At 38.8% G+C, this 19767-nt stretch overlaps 1 protein-coding gene across 1 annotated transcript; it reads left to right on the top strand.

Annotated features, from left to right (window-relative positions):
- Window positions 1-645: 645 nt before the first annotated feature.
- Window positions 646-17262, top strand: RUVBL1 (RuvB like AAA ATPase 1). The gene is made up of 11 exons (XM_027468056.3): window positions 646-863; window positions 1480-1566; window positions 2186-2318; window positions 5749-5900; window positions 7218-7307; window positions 8162-8311; window positions 9661-9724; window positions 10949-11147; window positions 13021-13123; window positions 16263-16354; window positions 16688-17262. Exons 1-11 carry the CDS (start codon window positions 723-725, stop codon window positions 16845-16847), a joined length of 1371 nt encoding a protein of 456 aa, XP_027323857.1. The 5' UTR covers window positions 646-722; the 3' UTR covers window positions 16848-17262.
- The last annotated feature ends 2505 nt before the right edge of the window (window positions 17263-19767 follow it).

Here is a 19767-nt window from a genome sequence, read left to right as displayed (position 1 = left end):
TGAACCACAAGCCACGGGATGGCACAGGTGTGAGAGCCATGGGTGAGTTCTGTGAGGGCACGAAGCTGGATGCTGAGGAGATGAAGTTTATTCCTCAATTCGGTAGCCCCAAGCTCAGGAGGAAGCTATTAGATCATACATACAGCGTACTGGAAGACAAATTAAAGCCTCAGGTGCTTACATAAGTACCTTAGACATACAAAATGGCGTTATTTAGCCGTCACACAGGTAACTGGAAGAATTTAGGAAGACACACTCGGGGGTAAAACCCTGCCCTTGCTACTTCCATGACCAATAGCTAGAAACCCCTCACAGGAAGCTTCACCTCAGCTCTGTGAGCTGCACCCACTGCCAGCGGGGGCAGGAGACCACCGGGAGCAAACCGGAGCCCCTGTGGCGAGGGGAGCGCCCTGCTCCCAGCCCTCACTCGCCCCCTGGCCACAACCCCCGGGGTGAGGTGAAGCCGCCTCGCCCCCGGCCCCCCCTCCCCGCAGCCCCCGCTCGCCGCCGGCCCCTCAGAGCGGCGCACCGGGAAGCGCCGAGCCGGACGCTAAACCCCAACGCACCCCCTGACTGCGACGGGCAGGCGCCTCAGCCAATCAGCACCGAGAGCTGGCGGCAGGCGGGCCAATCGCGGTGGTCGGGGGGCGGGCCGAGCTGAGGCGGGCGGGCGCCTTGGCAACGGGCGGGCCGCGTGAGGCGCGGAGGGGAGCGGGGCCGCCATGAAGATCGAGGAGGTGAAGAGCACGTCCAAAACACAGCGCATCGCCGCCCACAGCCATGTCAAGGGGCTGGGGCTGGACGAGAGCGGCACCGCCAAGCCGGCGGGGGCCGGGCTGGTGGGGCAGGAGAACGCGAGGGAGGTGAGATTTGGGGGGGGGGGGGGAAAGCCCCGATCCTGGCCCCTCCTGAGGTGAGGGGAGGCCGGGCGGCAGCCCCCGGGTTTTGTGGCCCCGTAGCTCTGGGCTTTTGGCTCCGGGCTCCTCCTTGTTCGCCCAAGTGGCTGAGGTCCTTCTGCGCCTTGAGTCTAAGAATGAAGGTGCCAGAGGCAGCAAAAAGCCGCCAACAGGCAGAGATGCGCTGCAGGTGGGGTTTGGGGCTTCCTTTTCAGCCCTGCATCCGGCCCGCGGGGAGTGCTTCAGCGAATTGTCGTCCCGAAGGCCCAAACCGCGCTTCTTGCTTTATTTTTATACCCTGATACATGCCTGTTGCTCGGAGAGAGGGAAAGGATGCTTTGCTCTGACGTTTGAATTTTGCTGTCTTTGATTATTTAATTTTTTTCAGCGTACTAGATAAAGTAATTGTGGGAAGTATTTTTTTTTCTGATCTTGCGTCTATTTTATACGCATAAAATTGTAATCCTCTTTATTTTAATGGGTTCACATGACCTAATTTTTCTTGACATGTCTACTGTTACTGGAATGAAAAATATTACAGCAATACTATTGTTAACAATGTAAATACTTATTTAATCTATAGGCTTGCGGGATTATAGTAGAATTAATCAAAAGCAAGAAAATGGCTGGTAGAGCTGTACTGTTGGCAGGACCTCCTGGAACTGGCAAGGTATTATTTTCCTTATTTATAAAGTATTCCAAGAGCTATTTTCATTTTATTTCTTGCCCAAACCATTTTGGCGTAGTGGTTACATATTGTTTTCATCTACCGGATTTTCTTTTTCATTACGGTATTGATGTGTTTCCCCGCTTTATGTTTTGATTTTTGCCATGTCATTAATGTTGGCTGTATCCAGTGGTATGTTCAGGCATCATTAGCGTAAAGACATCATGTGTAGATTATAAACACATAGGTGGTGTGGTTTCTTAAGAAGAGGCTTCAAAATTAATTTTAATATAACATCCTAGATAGTTTTTGCTTTTATTTTTGCCCTCCTGCTATTTCAGGCAACTAGCATTTGTATCAGATGTTAAATTCAAGCATCCAGTATTGTTCTGTTAAGGTGTTTTATGTATCTTTGGTAAAAGTCACTTAATGTCTAATTTGTTTTGTGGAGGAGGGGGCTTGCTATGTGTGAGACATATCTGTCAGACAGAATGGATCTAATATTAAATTGGTAGTTGACAGATGGAAAGCGATAAGATAAGGAAAGTTAACTCTGTGCAGAAAGAATCCTATGTTCATCCTTAAACAAATTAAATGCATAATGTCTTTTTCTATTTTTAAGACTGCTTTGGCTTTAGCTATTGCTCAGGAACTAGGCAGTAAAGTTCCCTTTTGTCCTATGGTTGGAAGTGAAGTCTATTCCACTGAGATCAAGAAAACAGAAGTTCTAATGGAAAACTTCCGACGGGCAATTGGTAAGTTTCAGAAAAGCAGAATAATTAAGTATTTGCATGATACTTACTTTGTTGTTTTTTTTCCAGTCATCTGAAAAGGAAGATTTTTTCAGTGGTCATGGTGGTTTCGAGATCACAGTGTATGTTCTTTTTTTTTTTGCGTTTATCTTAGTTTGGTGAATCTCTTCCCATACTTAGTGGAGTCGGTAAGGCCCTCTGGACATAAACCATAATATAATGGTTGTATCCCACAGTTATTTTTGGTTTACTCTGCTTCCCCAGAGTCTCTTCTGAACCTCCAGGTCCATCTCCTTTTGCTTTTGACTGCATAAATACAAAAGAAAACCTATTTTTAGTTTCTTACATTAGCAGAAATACTTTTAGACAGCAAAATGGTCTCTCCTTTTTTTTTTTTTTTGTGATTTTATGCTATTAAGCAAACAGCCTTCTTTGGGGGACTCCCAAATGGCAGTGTTAGCGTGATTTAGTGTAACAGTGAGCCCAGAGGAAAATTCTGTGCCAGCAAAATAAATACCTTAACTTAATACCTTCCTCAATTTTCTTCTCAATTCCAGAGTGCTTGTACAAGCTCAATGCAAGTTTAACCAATTTACAATACAACCTTACTAAGTATCTAAAATCTCTTAGGTGATCTTTGCTGACAGCTGATAAACGCAGTTAAAGTGGCCCTTGTTTGTCTGAGGATTGCCTGAAGATAGCCTAACCAAAACACTGGACATACTAACAGTTAATTTTCCTGGTTTCTGTACCATGTTTCCCCTCTGACTTCATCAGAGTATTTGATGGCAGTGAAGATGTCTCTCAACTCTGCAACCAAACAAACGCAGTCCATTGACTTTTATAAGAAAGCAACTTTCAGTAGTCTGTGGTCTTCTAGTTACCGTGAGTCTGACAGGGCCTGGGGGAGGGAAGCCAGAGAGTGAGTAGTCTGCAATATTTCCTTGATGTGATGAAGTTCCCTGTCAGAGATTTGGAAACTTGAACCAAGAGATGAAACTTCTGCCATCCGTGTTGTCAGTTGCAGAGATAGCAGTATTTTAACTCTCTCAGGTTAACAGCCAGATACATTGTCAGTCCCCTGCATTCCCTGAATGGCAGTAGAGAGACACTTCTAAACAAATATTGGTGTTAATGAAAGATGGAACCTCTTTTATTCCTTTGTGTTGAATTCTCTGTCACATTTTCATAACACAACCTTTATTGAATGTTTTTATCAGTGTAAAAAAATATTTTAAAGGACTTGTATCCCTTGTTTTTCAAAATGGAACACTTTCCAATCATGTTTAAATCTCAGTTAGGTTTTAGATCCCCTTCTGGGTAAATAAATACTTTAAAAGGGTTCATGGTCTAAAAAAGGATTTTGTATGCATAACGCACTGTTTGCTGTAACTGGGTGCAAGAAGAAAAAATGAACTTACGTCAATCAATACCTGATTATTTTTTTTTGTATGATACCTTACCAGCAGGTTCTATATATATCATCTATATTATTTATAAAAATTATCAGGGATGTTAACATCAGTTTCTTCTTTTTTCCTTTTTTTTTTTTTTCCCTTGGAAACAAGAGAATCTGACACGTTCAAACACATTGCTGTACGAGGAAGAGGGCAATTCAGAGTTCTCAGAATTTTTGTTGAGTCATTTAATAACAGACTTGACATTCTCTACTGGCCAGGCACTATCTAGTGTATAGCAGGTAGATGTAAGAAACATAAAAACATGGAGTGGGAAATGAGAAGATGGAATTGTACAGGTTTTAAAAACAAAAAACACTTCAGATGAGAGGGATTAATATCGTATAGAGCTTATTAGCAGCTGGCACGGATGATGACAGTAGCTAATGTTACAAGCTCAGTCGCAGTAACAAATTACTACTAGAATAGCCCCTTGAACAGCATGTCCATTCCCTGTATCTCCAAATTGTAACTGCCAGTAAATCAAATAAGCATTGTCTAAGTTCATACGTATAGTGCTACTGAGCCCAAACATGAACCATTCTACAACTTTCTTAGATTCATGCTTCTAATTTGTAAGTAGATGTCTCTGTTTAAATTAGAGCTCATTTAAGAGTGAAATTCATAGCTGATAAATGCAGGTTGATTTGAAAACAAAAAATAATCGGCAAATTCAGAACATGATTACCTTTGCTCAGATTATGCTAAACTGTAAATATTTTCTATGGACATACCTATGTGAACACATCAGTTTAAGTTAGAGGCATGCTTTTGAAGCAAGTCTCTGGGTTATCCTTGCTGGCTCAAGCTCTGGTTTGTGCTGTGGAGCAGATTCTGATCATGTGAATCTGCTACTTTTCAGAAGAGTGAAACTGGAAGATGTACTTTAGGAACATACAAAACTTACCGCAAGCATGAATGTCTTGCAAGTTGTGGGAGCAGAGCAGTGCTTGTGCTGAAAGTTTAAAAACAAAGCAAAAAGGAAAAACAAGCCTGTGAATGTCCATTTCTCACCACCGACAGTTTTGCAGTACAGTTTCCCGTATTACTAAATATTCCTTGCGTATGTAACCTATGGGATACAGCCTTGTCTAGGACAATTTTATAACTCAAAGGTTCAATATTTTTTTATGTGATGGTTTGGCATACCAGAAAAACATGTTAAAAATTAACTTCGTATAGAACTTCTTATATAGTGCTAAATAAGAGAAAACAAATACTTCGTACCAAGAAATCACGCTGTCCACAAATAACCTATTTCTCACATTTCAAATCCTACTCTTGATTTGGGTCCAGTAGAGGGAGACAGACTCATATTTGTCAGTTCTTTCTATTTCCCTATCAACAACTCAAGATTACTGGTGAAGTGTCTGATCTATTTCAAAGTAAAATGAAAAGTTGAGGAACAAGGAAAGTTTTATAAAGTCCTAATAGCCTCAGACTGGGCAGGATGACTTCCTTATATCTTGTTACAGCCCATTCATTATTTTTGGTACAGCATATGTGTCTCATAAAATGCTTTATAGAGTCTCTTCAGATGTGGGCTCTTTGAACTTTTATGTAGTTAGAACATCTGCATAATTGTAGTGGTGGTGATGATAGTGCTTTTTCTTGGGGACAGCCTAACCGTAAAACTCCTCAGCTCCATATTATTTATCTGTTTATAACAACTGTTAGTCCATTACAATAGTTGTGACAAGAATACAAGATACTCTGATACCGTGATGATTTCTGAACTATCTGAAAAACAGCAAAGTAAGGATGTCAATGTCACCTCTTTTGGAATAGTTTTAAGTTTGCATCATAGCAAACTCTGTTAAATTTTGTCTAGCTCACCTTTTGCTATTAACTTGACAAATATTTTACATGATACATTAAGCTTTTATTAATTTTATGAGATTCTAACATACCTGTTAATCAATTTATGCAAGTTTATGGCCATTGATTTGTGTACTATTCCAAACAATTTCTTGCAGGATTGAGGATTAAAGAGACCAAGGAGGTTTACGAAGGAGAGGTTACAGAACTAACTCCATGTGAGACTGAAAATCCTATGGGGGGTTACGGCAAAACCATCAGCCATGTAATTATAGGACTCAAAACTGCAAAGGGAACCAAACAGTTGAAGGTATGGATGGTAGAGTCTCAAAAATTTCCTTAAGAATTTCATATCTACAACTTCTGTTTTTAGCACTTCTTATTTCCATTTTAAGCTCTCGATCCCCAGTTGTGTAGCATAACAATGCCAGGAGACATTTTTGCTAGAAAACTTTTTCCTACTCCTGAGGATGTATGTTTATCTGCTTTTTGTAGAGATTATTTAGATGTTAGTCTTTTCTCCTACCCATTGAAATGAGGGGTAATCCTATCACTCAGTCAACAGTTCCTGTTATTTTTCTGTCTGGCAACACACACTCATGCACATTCAAGCGAGCTAAAGGAGAGTTTAAACAGGAAGAGATTCTGATGCAGTTTTACAGCCTTACTAGCATCACAGAAAAAATGAGCTTAGCTGAGAATCTGAGCTACAACCTGCCTCAGACTATGATGTGCTCACACTGATTGCAGTTGTAACTTTGTGGTCATGACAGCAAATGTACAAGAAAGCTCGTTTGTTTGTATGTTTTTTTTTGTTTTCCTGATACGCAATTGAATTTTTGAGTATGGTTTTGGGAAATTTTGTCTGCTTCAGTATAAATTGTTCTTTCTGTCACATCCCTTCTTTCTATGTGTGGAGATGTGATAGAGAACTAGAAATTGAGCTGGTAGGTTGCCAGCTCAGACCCACTTCCCCTTTGTTTTCTTGTACAAGTCTCTGTCCATATTGTTTAATTTCCCTGTCAGTTAGTGTGAAAGAACTGAATGCTGTCTCTGTTGTTAAGCATCATCTTCAGTTTGTTCACTCTGAAAACAAGAAAATGTAGAGCAAAAATGAATAAATATGTACTAAGAGAAACAATAGCATCTAACATATTCCATATCCACTCTCCTTCACCCAGCTCCACAGAGTATGCAGACTCAAGAGATCAAGTAGCATAAGCCAGTGCAATAGCCAGTTTTTTTTGTGCAAGTTTTGCTAGAAAGCAAACAAAGCACCACATCCTAGGTATAAACATATTGTCACTTTGCACAAAGGTATACTTTGTTACTGCAATCATTATGTTTTTGGCTCTTAATGTCACTTTCTTCAGACAGTTATTTTTATGTAAGGAAGTAAGTTTTGTGCATCTTCTTTCAGATTTTACAATAGAGACTAAGGTTGTACTCTACCAGTACTCCAGGTCTTACAGCTTCATAAAATCCTACAAGGTATTTGGGGGGGGGGGGGGGAGGTTACAGTTTAATTTTGCCTGATAGGAGTGAGCTTTAGTCTAAGCTTCTCTTCCTCCATTACCATAATAATATGGAACTGTTTTGACCAACCGTGATGTTTGTTTGTCTCCAGCTGGACCCAAGCATATTTGAAAGCTTGCAGAAGGAACGAGTGGAAACTGGAGATGTTATTTATATTGAAGCGAACAGCGGAGCCGTCAAGGTAAGATAAAAGTTCTGCATTTTTATGCAGGTGGATGTATTCTTGCAGGTCTTTCTCTGCCTTTGTTAAAAAGCTCTCCAATTTGTTAAGCTTAATTGATGTGAAATGGTTACGTGAAAGTTTTAATAAGAGCCTAGTGTTTTCCTTATCTATAAAGAAAAATATCTCTTGCACTGAAAGAGCATGGTCATCTGGTTCACAATTGAGGTCATCTGGCAAGGAAGCTATCACTGATGCTGCCTGGATGAGTTTTATTTTCTGTAAGATCAAAACATCTTTAAGGGAAGGGGGGAGAAAACCAAGCAACTTTAGTCATTTTCAGGCTGACATGTGCAGTGTATTTAATCTTTCTTTTATCGCTCTGGTATTTTCTCCACAAGATATATACATGTAGAAGGGAATACTGCATTAGTTAGCATTCTTTTCATATCTGATTCAGAAAGTAGTGTACAGCGATACTTGCTGTTTAATGGATGAGCATAATATTTTGTATCATATAATAAATCACCCACCTACAAAGGAGTCTTGAACAGTTCTCCCAATCTCTAGCTAATCTGCTGGATTTGTCCTTTAGCAAGAATTGCATACAGTTAAAAGAAGAGGGGAGAGAGAGAGAGAAAAGTGGAATATTCTTACTGCTAAAATATCAGGTGCATTTCACCAGAGTTTTTGAGCTTTGATCAGTAGATACAATATGCCTGTTGCTAAGTCAGGGAGGGGGGTGTCTGAATTGTCAGACTGAAGCTTTTCAGTACTGTAATTGTGAACCAAGCCCTTTATCAAGTTTATGTCACTCAAGTTTTGGCACTGAAACCAATTCTATACCTGGGCTTTTCTTCTTTGCCTTTCTCCAGAGGCAAGGCAGGTGTGATACCTATGCTACAGAATTCGACCTTGAAGCTGAAGAATACGTTCCCTTGCCGAAGGGTGATGTGCACAAGAAAAAGGAAATTATTCAGGATGTCACCCTGCATGACTTGGATGTGGCCAACGCTCGACCTCAGGTACCTGACTCCACAGATGAAGTCTTTACAAGAAAATTACTTTACATGGATGTGATAGCTTTTAAAATAATCAAGGAGATGCAAAAAGCTTTGAGATATCCTAAATTACCTTCAATAGGAAGAGCAGCATGTCTTACCTTGAAGGCCACTCTACCTCTCCTCTCTGCAGGGAGGTCCTACCGTAGTTGGCTGCCTCTTTGGCCCTCCTGTCCAGGTCAAACAGGTGGTTGCTTGGATAGGATTCACTTACAAATATTTGTCAGAGGAACTTCCACATGGACATGTGGGATCTGCTACTACCATCACAGTAAAAGCATAATCTAGACCTGCCTCCCTCCTTCCACATACTGGTGTGCCCCATCCACTGCAGAAAAAGCTGAGTGGGCTGCTCCTCTTGACCAGAGAAAAAGATTACATCTTTCTCTCTGTAAGGAAAGATGTGAGGTAGCAGCAGCCAGATCTGCATAATTTTTTTATTGAAAGTCATGAACACAGATTAATTCCTTCTCTGTAGCTATGGCTTTGTGGCCATGAAATAGAAATTGCAAGCACTATGATAAATGATCACAAAGTATTTTTGACTTTGCTGTAGATTCTGTTAATGTCCCTGCTTCCTTCAGAAATATATCATAACTTCTCGTTGAACTTCCTTTCACTAGAGTTCTGAATGCATTTCAGCAAAAAAAAACAAAAACACAACACTCTTTACTGTATCTTAACATAAACTGAGTATTGAGGAAACTCCATCTCTGTCATAAACAAAAGCCACTGACAATACAGTATCCGTGTTTAAAGGCTGCCACTCCTACACTGTGATACTACAACCACTTAACCTATAATAAAAATAATATATTTTTTAATAAAGTATATTAATTTTTTAAAGTATGTTTTAAAAGTATGTTTTTTAATAAACATACTTTTTTTTCCCAGCAAAATCATTTACATGATAAAATTGAGGAATTAAAAAGTGTTAAAACTCAGCATAATTGTGTTGATAGGTTGAACAGTTACAGTGTGCACAGGCCATCCCAAGTCTCTGTTCCTTGATGATGTTTTCAGTTCTTAATGAGCTTCTTTTACAATTTTTAAAAGAGGGTATCTCATTTTGATATTTTACGCACTCCAAATGAGCAAGGCTAAAGAATGAGTGTGGGCATGGATAATTAATCTATTAGGATACCACTGTGGTAAAGTTGCCTACCCTTTGGCAAGTTACCAACCACTGATGAAATAAAGCATTGAGTTAAGTGTAAGAAATAACTTCTTTAACCACTTCCCAGTTTTTAAAATTCTCCTTGTATGTGTTCACTAGAAGACTTAATAGTTGATCTGTAACTTTCTTTTCCTAGGGTGGGCAAGACATCCTTTCTATGATGGGACAATTGATGAAGCCTAAGAAAACTGAAATTACTGGTATGAATCCTTCATCATATTTCTGACCAACATAACCCATATGTTTGCTAGTTAGAGAAGAATTAAAAATCATGTTATTCACGTGACATCTCTAATGAATGCCTTCATAATATTTACTCAAAAACGTTCAGATTTCAGAGAGCAGTGATAAAACTGCCACAATTGTAATAGCTGGAAAGAGTACCAACATGTTATTGGTTCACACAGATGGTTTCAAACTACATACTGTACTCTACCCATCTTCTCAGAGAGAAAGAGGTCAGAAAGGTAGTGCCATACCCCTTCTCAAAACACTGCTACCAGAAAGTGCATAGTTCATATTTTTCTACAGCCACACTGAGATCCAAACTGACCCCCCCTCCCCCCCAAGATCTAAAAACCTTAGACTATTTCTTACATGAAGCAACTATGCGGTATTTCTGTGGAGCAGAAAAAAGGCTTCTGTAGACCTTGATTTGTTTTTGACAATTCTATAGCAGCTGCATTTTGACTTGATGGTCTAAGTGCAGTGCTGCTTTCCTACCTACAGATCATGGAAGGAAAAAAGATCTACAGAAAGATCTATTCTGTTTTTTGCTTTGAAAGAAATGTTTCAGTAAGTGACTATCTAAATTTAGATCAAAGTCGTCTTCAGTATTTAACCGGAATGGTGCTCTTTTGAAGTTTTTCTTCTGTTCCAGAGGTCACTTTGCTTATTTTGAAGTCAGATTTATCCATATAACATCTTGCATGACTTTGAGATCCAAATGTTGACAGAATTTTTATATAGCCCCATATATATAATGCACATGCACATATAATTGGTTAAAAGAACTGCCCTGCTGAAATGCAGTAGGAATATTTTATTCTTTCGTAATGTTCTCTTCACCCGTGCTTGGAAACTCGGTTAAGCTTCATGTTTTAAACCGATGTTTAGCTGACTGTCTTTTCTTCCTCTGATGTAGTGTTTCACAAGGTAAGAGAGAGAGAACAGACTGCTTCAGTTCAGTGCCAGAAGTTCAGTTTAGGAATAGTTTGATGCACAGGTGTTTCTGCAATATAGCAGTGAAATCACAGATCTTAGTTTAGTTTTAAATGCCACATCATTTTGATGTCATAAAGATTTACCTTGTGGCAGTAAAAAACCAACCCATGAAAATTTCAAGGGGAATGTTACTCTAAGTCTTTCATAGAGACATACAGCTCACTAGCAGAATAACTAACCGTTTCTTTTGGTTCTTGTAGATAAACTTAGAGGAGAAATAAATAAAGTGGTAAATAAATACATTGATCAAGGCATTGCAGAGCTGGTCCCGGGTGTGCTGTTTGTAGATGAGGTTCACATGCTGGATATTGAATGTTTCACATACCTGCACCGAGCACTGGAGTCTTCCATTTCCCCCATTGTCATCTTTGCTTCCAATCGAGGAAATTGTGTTATCAGGTATGTCTAAAGTTGAATTTTCAAGTTTCATTAGTTGAGTTGCAAGCTCCACTAGTGCTCCAGAACTGCTCATGAGCCTCATGAAGGGAAAAGCACTTCATGCCAGACTGACTGAATTAAAGCAGAATGGAATTCTTCATTTTCTCTAACAGCCTCTGAATTGTCTGTTTCCTGGGTGTTCTATTACACTTACCTTTCTCTTTGGATACCTTAACACATCTCTTGCTTGTGCATTAGGGACTTCCAGAGCACCAGAGCTACAAATCTCTAATATCATGGTTTCCTCCTTCTGGATAACTTCACTGCTATCCTTCTTGCATCAGACTTCAGCTTCCTGTTCTTACTGTTAAAGCATATCACAGTTCAGCCTGTCCCCATTCTCCATTCTTTCCTACTATATTAGGCTGGATTTTTTTGTTTCTCCAGCTTTGCCAACTAACTTATTTTTCATCTCCACTCCAGTTCGTGCCTCTACTTCAGTGTTTTGCACCCACACAACACATTCTTCGCATTTTCAGTAAAAGTGTGCTCTTCTTTCAGATTCTTCCTGAACTTTTACTGCTAATTTGTGGTCTAGGTCAAATTATGTCTAAACAAGCTGTCATTAGCAATGATTGCTACTCTCTAAATTGATTTAATTCAGCTGTGTAACCAGCTATTCCTTTCACTCTTACTGGCTCATCTGGTATTAATCTTTCTTTGTTTGCATTACTTAGAAGTTAAGGTGATAAGCTCTTCAAAAATGTTTGAGGTAGATGTTGCAGTGCTCTTTTTACAAAGGCATAAAAAGGCTGTCTCGTAAAAATAGAACAAACAGCTCTGTCAGCATGGACTGACAGGAACACGTGATTTAAGAAAGGAAGTTTTCCATATAATAGTTGTATCAAGTATTGGTAAACTAAATCCCTTAAAAGCAAGGTCTTTACTGTATACCGTTATCTCACATAGTTGATGAAGCTCTAATTCACCTAGTGGTGGCTCTTAAAAAGAAAAAATTAATTGTAGCTGAGTTTTTTAATCATAAGAGAATTAACTGATTCAGAGGAAACAACACCATCTACTCAAGAGTACAGCAGGAAATGATTGCAGGGCATTTTGATTTGTCTCCCACAGAGGACTGCAACAAAAGGTGAAATACTTAAAGGCTGGCACAGAAATTGGAAATGTAGTTGCACTTTACCATTTTCACTTGTGATCTCCATAGGTCTCATGAAATGTGGCTCTCTTTCATTCTTGACTTCACAGCAACTCATGGTTGTCTTGGAAGAACAGAGTAGATGTGCCTGTGATTTTGCTGTTGGCTGCTTTATGCCAAACAAATAAAATGGTTGAGGGCCTAGATCCTTCTCTATCCTTCATGCACAGATCTCCAACTCTGCTTGCAATTTGCTGGATTGCAAGCATGTAATGTAAAACCACTGTGGTGGCTGTACGGGTGAGGGAAATATTGAACGAAGTAATGGCTTGTTGAGCAAGAGAAAATGTTCTCCCAATTAATGGTAGTGGATATCATTTCTACTGACATTGGTGAACAACTTAGTAAGAATGAGTTGTTCCTTTCTGGAAGATACTTCGGAACATTAGCTAAGGCTGTATTGTATAAGATGCAACGAAGAGAAACATGAAAAAAAGCATCACCACCAACTATTTCTGAGTGACGTTTTAAGAGTTCCAGAAATAGTATTTGTTTCCTTCAGGCTGTCCAGTATGAACTAGACCATTTCCTGTCTGTATCTGGGGAACATGCCTGTATGGGGAAGACATAAGAATTGTAAAGCAGTAGATGTGTAGTCACCTATTACTGATTTTAGTCAAATCAAGGTACTGAACTCAGAGCAGTAGTTGATCCATTTCTGTTTGCTTTCTCCTTCAGAGGCACAGAGGATGTAGTGTCTCCTCATGGAATACCACTGGACCTGCTGGACAGAGTGATGATTATCCGAACCATGCTGTATACACCCCAAGAAATGAAGCAGGTATAAACATTTTAAAGAGCTTCTAAAAAGTCCCTGGAATTCTAGTCTCTTGGGATAACTGCTATGTCTCTGTATATTCTGTTGCTATAGAGCTATTTGAAACTGTATGGTCAGCAGGGTTTGTGCCAGAAAGCTTACCACTTCCTAAATGCATGCTGCTTCTGTAACCATTGAGAATAAGCCAGTTAAGGTTCTGCCTGCACTTTTTTGTTGGATTTCCATCCACTGATGAGTTTTATTGGTAAACACATCTAGAGCTGAAAGTGACATCTCACTTGCATGAAATGCCATGAATTGTTAGCTGACCACCTCTCTTGCACCGCTGTGCTTTCCATAGAGTTTGCAGGTTCCAGGAGGTAGCTCTTTTTCTGTTTGTTACGAGGGGAAGTGTTAGATTTTAGGACCAGTGGTCCCACTCCTCAGGCTGTTCCTCCACACGAGAGATGAGAGAGATTACAGAACGCAACTTCATGCACTGCATTTCTGCCTCCATGCTCTGTACTATAGCTTTAATCTTCTGGAGTAGTTTCCTGAAACTGGAAGGAGTTTTATGCTCCTAGTCAAGTTTGGAAATGTAAGCACAGTAAATGTTGCAGAGATACGCTTCTGAATGCCTGGAACCTTTCCTGTGGGACCATCACAACGTATTGTGTATCGATTATAATGCTTGGGTTCCATTATGATGCACCGTGTCAAAGATCCCCCTCATTAGCGTCTCAATGCTGTGAAGTGACACAATGCAGAAGACATTACAGTTTATCATGTCAATTCTTTGTATTATTTAAGAGATAGTGTCAATGGAGGAGAGCGTTGTCACGAGATAATAGTCTCCTGCTGCTGGATAAGTGCCAAGGTGAAGCTGAGGCATTTATCGAATATAAACGTAGAGGCAAAGCTTCACTTCATTTGGTTTGAGGAGCTTTTCACGTACAGCTGAACCATGCTCTGGATGATTTTTTGTGCCTAAAAGGATACTTTAATTCTTTAAAGTACAGATAATAGTAGAAGCAGCCCAGTGATTTCAATAACACGATTATGTATTTTCTGCATACAAAACAGGTATTAAAGCGTGATTTCTGCTTAGTCTGGAGATGTTAAAGACAGTTGTCTTAACTTCCCTGTATTGTATGTGAATTTCGTGCAATTAGGGTAGCAAGAATATGCACTCTGAGCTATATATAGCATGTTTAACAGAAAGGAATACGTATAAGTAATACTTATCTAGTGTGCTATATTATCATGCAGATAATACACTGTTAAAGAGCTATTGTCTGAACTGCTGATTTTTCAGAAGAGCTGGCTAAGCGCTGTGGTTTCCACCCTCCGCAGGGATGAGGGAAAAAGTGTTTACAGTAGCTTTTCCTAAAGCTAAAAATACATACAGCCTTTTTTCATAAATCATGTTCCCATAGTCAGATAATCTCATTTTCCCTTAAATTAAGGCTTTTGAATGACTTCTCCTGGGAGAGAAGGAGGAGCTGTTTATTACCCTTGAACGTAACTAAATACAATTGAGAGGCGGGGGGGGGGGGGGTAAGGGAGGACAGTAAAAATAAGAGGTCCATTTATTTCTCTATTTTTGCTCCCATTTTTCTTTCATGCTAGGAAGTTTTCCCTGGTTGTGTTTCTGTGTGAGACTCCTTGCCTTATCACAACTGATGTGCTTATCAGTGCAAGAATTGTCCTTGTACTGAAAAGTTTGTTCCTAACCAGTAGAAATTCCATTGTATAGCTCTGCTGTGAGAGAGCAAGACCCAGTTACCTTAGTGTAACCAAAACAGGGAGAAAATGGTCCTAGGAAATTCACTGTTGTAAGAATATTCTAGTCAGACATTGTGGTAATCTTTTTTTGTTTTGCCTTTGTATCAGATAGAGGTAATAACTGGCACATTCTGTTCATAATGTATTTCACCTGGTAAACACTTTTCCTATTTCACAGCAGCTTGTTTATATATGTATTTGCTGGGTTAATGCCTTAGACCCTGATCCTTCAGTAAGATTCTGCAGAGTTGCTAGACAAAAAGTTTTTTTTAAAATAGTTGTTCTTAGAGACGTGGCATTTAAGGTGTCTTGTTTCTAGCAGAAGAATAAAGTAGCAGTATTTCAGCGAACGGAAAGTGATATTTGGGTGATCTATAAGATGGAAAAGGTCTTCAATTTGAAATTGCAATTTGCAGTAGCATTTCTGATATTCAGTATTAATATCTTAGTGCAACTTCCTACCATTTCAAACCACTCTTTTACTCTGTTCCCTACCCTGACTCTCCTGGCGCATTTTTATGGCTTTAATTTAAACGAGTGCTTCTTGATATCTTGTTTACAAAGCTGCCAAAGTGAAAAATACCTGTATTATATGAGGCTTGCAGTTCCAGAGTTATCTCAGCACTACAACACAACATCATTATCCAGTCTGCCCCTTATCACTCAGCTGGTAATACGGACTACCGAGAGACTTGTGCCACTTTTGTTACAGCTTTATATGCTCAGGCTTATTGGTGATATCTTGCTCTCCAACTTTGTAAAGATCTTCAAACTGGTACGAGCTGAGACTGTTCTTGAAAGATTAGATTCTTCTTAGTGATTTTTTTCTTCTTGCAGGAATAGGTGAATCTTAGAAAGTAACTTTTTGATTTATTTTACTATCTTAATGTCAATTGAATAAAAAGTGTGTTGTGAGTTCCTAAGGGAAGAGTATATTTTTTGTAGGACTTGCAGGAGAGCTCTGCTGTGTAGCAGCAGCAATACGCTACAAAATTTGGGAACAGATGTAGCTGTCCATAAGACTCTAGCTGTCACTGCTACTTCCTGCATACTTTTCCACTTTCCTTGTTTAAGTTCTTATCTATGAATGAAAAGCACAGTTTATATCTTGCTAACCAGACAAAATTATCAAGAAATAGTCCAGATATGTTATTTTACCTGCCTTTTTATAAGTTTTTCAACATTGTATTTACTTATTCAAAGACTTAGAATTCCACAAATCTGTTCTAGTTCTGTGGTAAATTACACGAGGATAACTCCATACCATCTCATTTTATAGCACATCCCATCTCTAAGCTGACAGGGTTTCTAGAAACTAAGCTAGCATAGCATGCTAATAGTCTGGGCTGTTACCTGACTTAATTGTTCATTCCAACAGATCATAAAACTTCGTGCTCAAACAGAAGGAATAAATATTAGTGAAGAAGCTCTAAACCATTTAGGGGAAATTGGTACCAAGACAACCTTAAGGTAAGATGAACACAGTGTGATTTTCTGCTACATCTTATGTATGACTGGGTTTAAAAACAATGTAGGATAATTATCTCTTTGAAGTGAGATAGCCCTCTCCCATACAATAACACGCAGTTTATTCAGAACAGTGTTGATGTTACGAAAGATTGGTAATCCTCCTGTTCCCTTGTTTAACGAGTGTACATGCTAGAGGATCTAAAAGATTTTTTTTTTTTTTAAATACTGCTGAGGGAGCTGTGTGTTTCCTAACAAATTTCCCACCCATACGTACATTTAATTCACTGGGATGAACTGCATTGTAATTATTCATCCATCTCTGTTTGATCACAGGTACGCTGTGCAGTTACTGACCCCAGCTAACCTGCTTGCCAAGATTAATGGGAAAGACAGCATTGAGAAGGAGCATATTGAAGAAATAAATGAACTTTTCTATGATGCCAAATCCTCAGCAAAAATCTTGGCTGATCAACAAGAGAAGTACATGAAATGAAGAGCTTATGTTAGATGCTTTGAAGTGGCTTTAACCCTTACCCAGGACTGGCTTAATTAATAAGAAATGTTAATGGTTTGTCTCTTTTGGGACTGGAAAATATTTAAATATTGGGCTGCTTTGTCAGGCCAGAATTAACTAGCAAATGTTCCTATTTCATTGTCAACAAAAAGATTCTCTGTGATTTGTGCAACATCTTAGTCTCCCTTTTATGAGTACATCTGAAACGAATAGCTCTTGACCCATCGGTTTTGTTTGTTAGATTTTGTTACAGAAGAGCTCTGACTGAAGTTGATGCTTAAGAACAGTATTTTCTTTAGGGATGTTGTTTTGAAATAGTTTCCTTTTACAGATATGAACAATTTTTTTTGAAAAATTTGTCTGAAGTGATTTATAATAAAATATTTCATGAATAGTGGAAGTTTGCTTGTGTTTGTCCTGCATGCTCACCTACCTAAAGAAACAGTTGAAATAAAAAAAATCTAGAATTCACTAAAGCGAAATATGGGTAAAGTGAATCTGCAACAAAAATAGACTTACAGCAGATGAAAGATGCAGTAGAAGAACCTTTCTTAAGGTATCCTTTTTAAGGACCTTTTTCTAGGTCTTGTTTTTTTATTCTCTGAAGACTTTTTTGGAAAATGCATAAATATAGAATAATTACTACCTTGGCCTTAACTTAAAGCATTTCTTCTGGAGTACCTTATCCTTTCTTTGAGTTTTCTTAAAGCAGATTGAAAAAAAATTAAAAATACAGTTAAACAAGACAGAAGCATTATGTTCTTTCTTCACTTTCTTGCTCAAGTACAATCAAAAACAATTTGCAGACTAAAAACATTAATATTCATGTATAATAAACATGAAATTTAGCACATAGTGAAAATAATAGTCAATTGAAGTTTTGAAATTGTTCTACAGACTTTTTATGAACCTCACCACAGCCTCTTGTTCACGAAGCATGCTTCCTTCTCTGAAAACATGAATACATGTGTGTAACATGACTAACCTCACATTCTTTTTAGAAACTTTAGTGATTTCAACTATTTTATGTACACTTATTTAAGTAAGTGTAGTTCTTAGGGTAAGAGGGGAGGAGGGAATAATAGCTTGCCACAGGCACCCAGTTTTAAATGTTTTTCCTTTTTAGCAACTGCAAACTTGATAAATTTTCTGTTAACACTTCTTGTTCATCAAAAATGTAATCCACATTCCTAAATGAGAAGCACTCTGACAAAAATCCAGCATACGGCTACTAAACCTTCCACAAATCCTTCACAGAAAATCATTCCTTTCTCACACTGGTCGACTCTCAGTAGTAGTGCATTAGGCAGGCACTGGCTATAGCATTTTTCTCTTCAATTAAAAAACACCTCTATTGCTCTTGCTTTCCAAAGAGTTTTTTTTAAGAGTTCCTGATAGTTAGTTAGAGATGTTAAAATGACAACCATGGTACGCGTTTGTATACATTTCATTTACATAGCTTAATGCCTGAGTAGCAAATATAACAAAGCTTCCTGGTTAAGTCTTAGTATTCTGCCTTCTAAAACCAATGCATAAACTCATTGTCTTTAGGGAAGGAATCTAGCTGCTAAAAACCTCTGTCCTCACTCCCATATGCTCTAGCAGCTTCTCTCTTCCTTGTGCTGAATTGCTGTTTGTTGAAATGGTTAATGATTTTCCAGTTCTAAAAAACAAGAAAAAAAACACCACCACCATGGACTGGACAGCAGAGACTTCTGGGGGAAAAAAAAAAAGTGGAAAGAAGCTGAATAATTTGGATTTAATAATGTTTTGATCACATTCTGCTATCTCAGTCATGTAAAAACCTGTCCCATTCTTCAAAGTGAAATTCAGTACTCTGTCAGCCAACCCTAATTAGCTTTTGCACTTTAAATAATCTTATCTACTCCTTTCTCTACATCTGCAACTAAACAGCAGTGACAGAGATATTTAATGAATGTTTTTTTTTGTTTATCTGCGAATATTTTTGGCCAAGGAACAATCCTGCTTTCACACCTAAAAAGACCTCTCTCTTACTGAGTCCAAATGAATAAAGATTGGAAATACACCACCACAGTAATTTCCAGTGTTTCTACAATATCTTTCTATTGCAGCAGGATGACGTGTTCTGTTTTTTTTTTGCTATGGCACATTCAGAGGAAACCCAGTGGATTAAGCTGCTGCATGGTCGAAAGTGAACTTTTTTCTTTTGCAGTTTGAAAGTCCTTCTTGGCAGTGATGAATGTTGTTATTTAAGGCTATGAGCACCATTTTTCTTTCATTTTTTTTCTGAAGTATCTAACTGATAAATTTAGAAAGAGGTTTGACTGAGCCCTGAATAACACTGAATGACAGAGCTGTTCAAAGTCTCAATCAGAGTTTGATGGCATTGGCTCTTTCACTGATAAATTCTGGGCTCTGCTTGCACGGCAGCAGAAGACCTTGGGGTAGTGAAGGGTGGTGCTTCCCAGAGTACCAAAACCTTAAGACCACTGTTCCCCCTGCCAACCAGCAGCAGGAGAGTGCAGAAACTGTTTCTCCTTTGGCAAACCCCTTATATCTTTGCTCACAAAACGTTCATTATAAAAATTCAAGCTCTGTAAAGCTGGCAGGAAACATCAGTTCTCACAAGCAGTAGAACAAGGGAGCCTCTGTAAAACTCGAGCTGGATAGCCTACCAGACCTCAGGTATCAAGCAAAGACCCAAGAAGTGAACCTTGCGCCACATACTGAAAATTAGCAGTTGCCATCCGACCCTAATTTGATAGCTGACTTCCATGACTGATGGTACCTGTCACTTGAGACCAGCTGCAAGAACAGAAGTGTACTTTTGCCAGAAAAAAAGAATAAATCTCAAAATACACATAGGGAAGATAAAATATATATATAAAAAAGCAGCAGCAATGAATCTAAATTGGCA

This window comes from Anas platyrhynchos, chromosome 13 (genome assembly GCF_047663525.1).
Source record: "Anas platyrhynchos isolate ZD024472 breed Pekin duck chromosome 13, IASCAAS_PekinDuck_T2T, whole genome shotgun sequence".
NCBI lineage: Eukaryota > Metazoa > Chordata > Aves > Anseriformes > Anatidae > Anas > Anas platyrhynchos.
The sequence above is the reverse complement of the archived record's forward strand: the minus strand, read 5'-3'. Positions and strand labels throughout refer to the sequence as shown.

Excerpts from the sequence above, each read along its gene's own strand:
- RUVBL1 (XM_027468056.3), top strand. The coding sequence starts at position 723 with ATGAAGATCGAGGAGGTGAAGAGCACGTCCAAAACACAGCGCATCGCC. Across the intron at positions 8,312-9,660 it reads TGGCCAACGCTCGACCTCAG|GGTGGGCAAGACATCCTTTC; the intron begins GTACCTGACTCC and ends TTCTTTTCCTAG. Across the intron at positions 16,355-16,687 it reads GGTACCAAGACAACCTTAAG|GTACGCTGTGCAGTTACTGA; the intron begins GTAAGATGAACA and ends GTTTGATCACAG.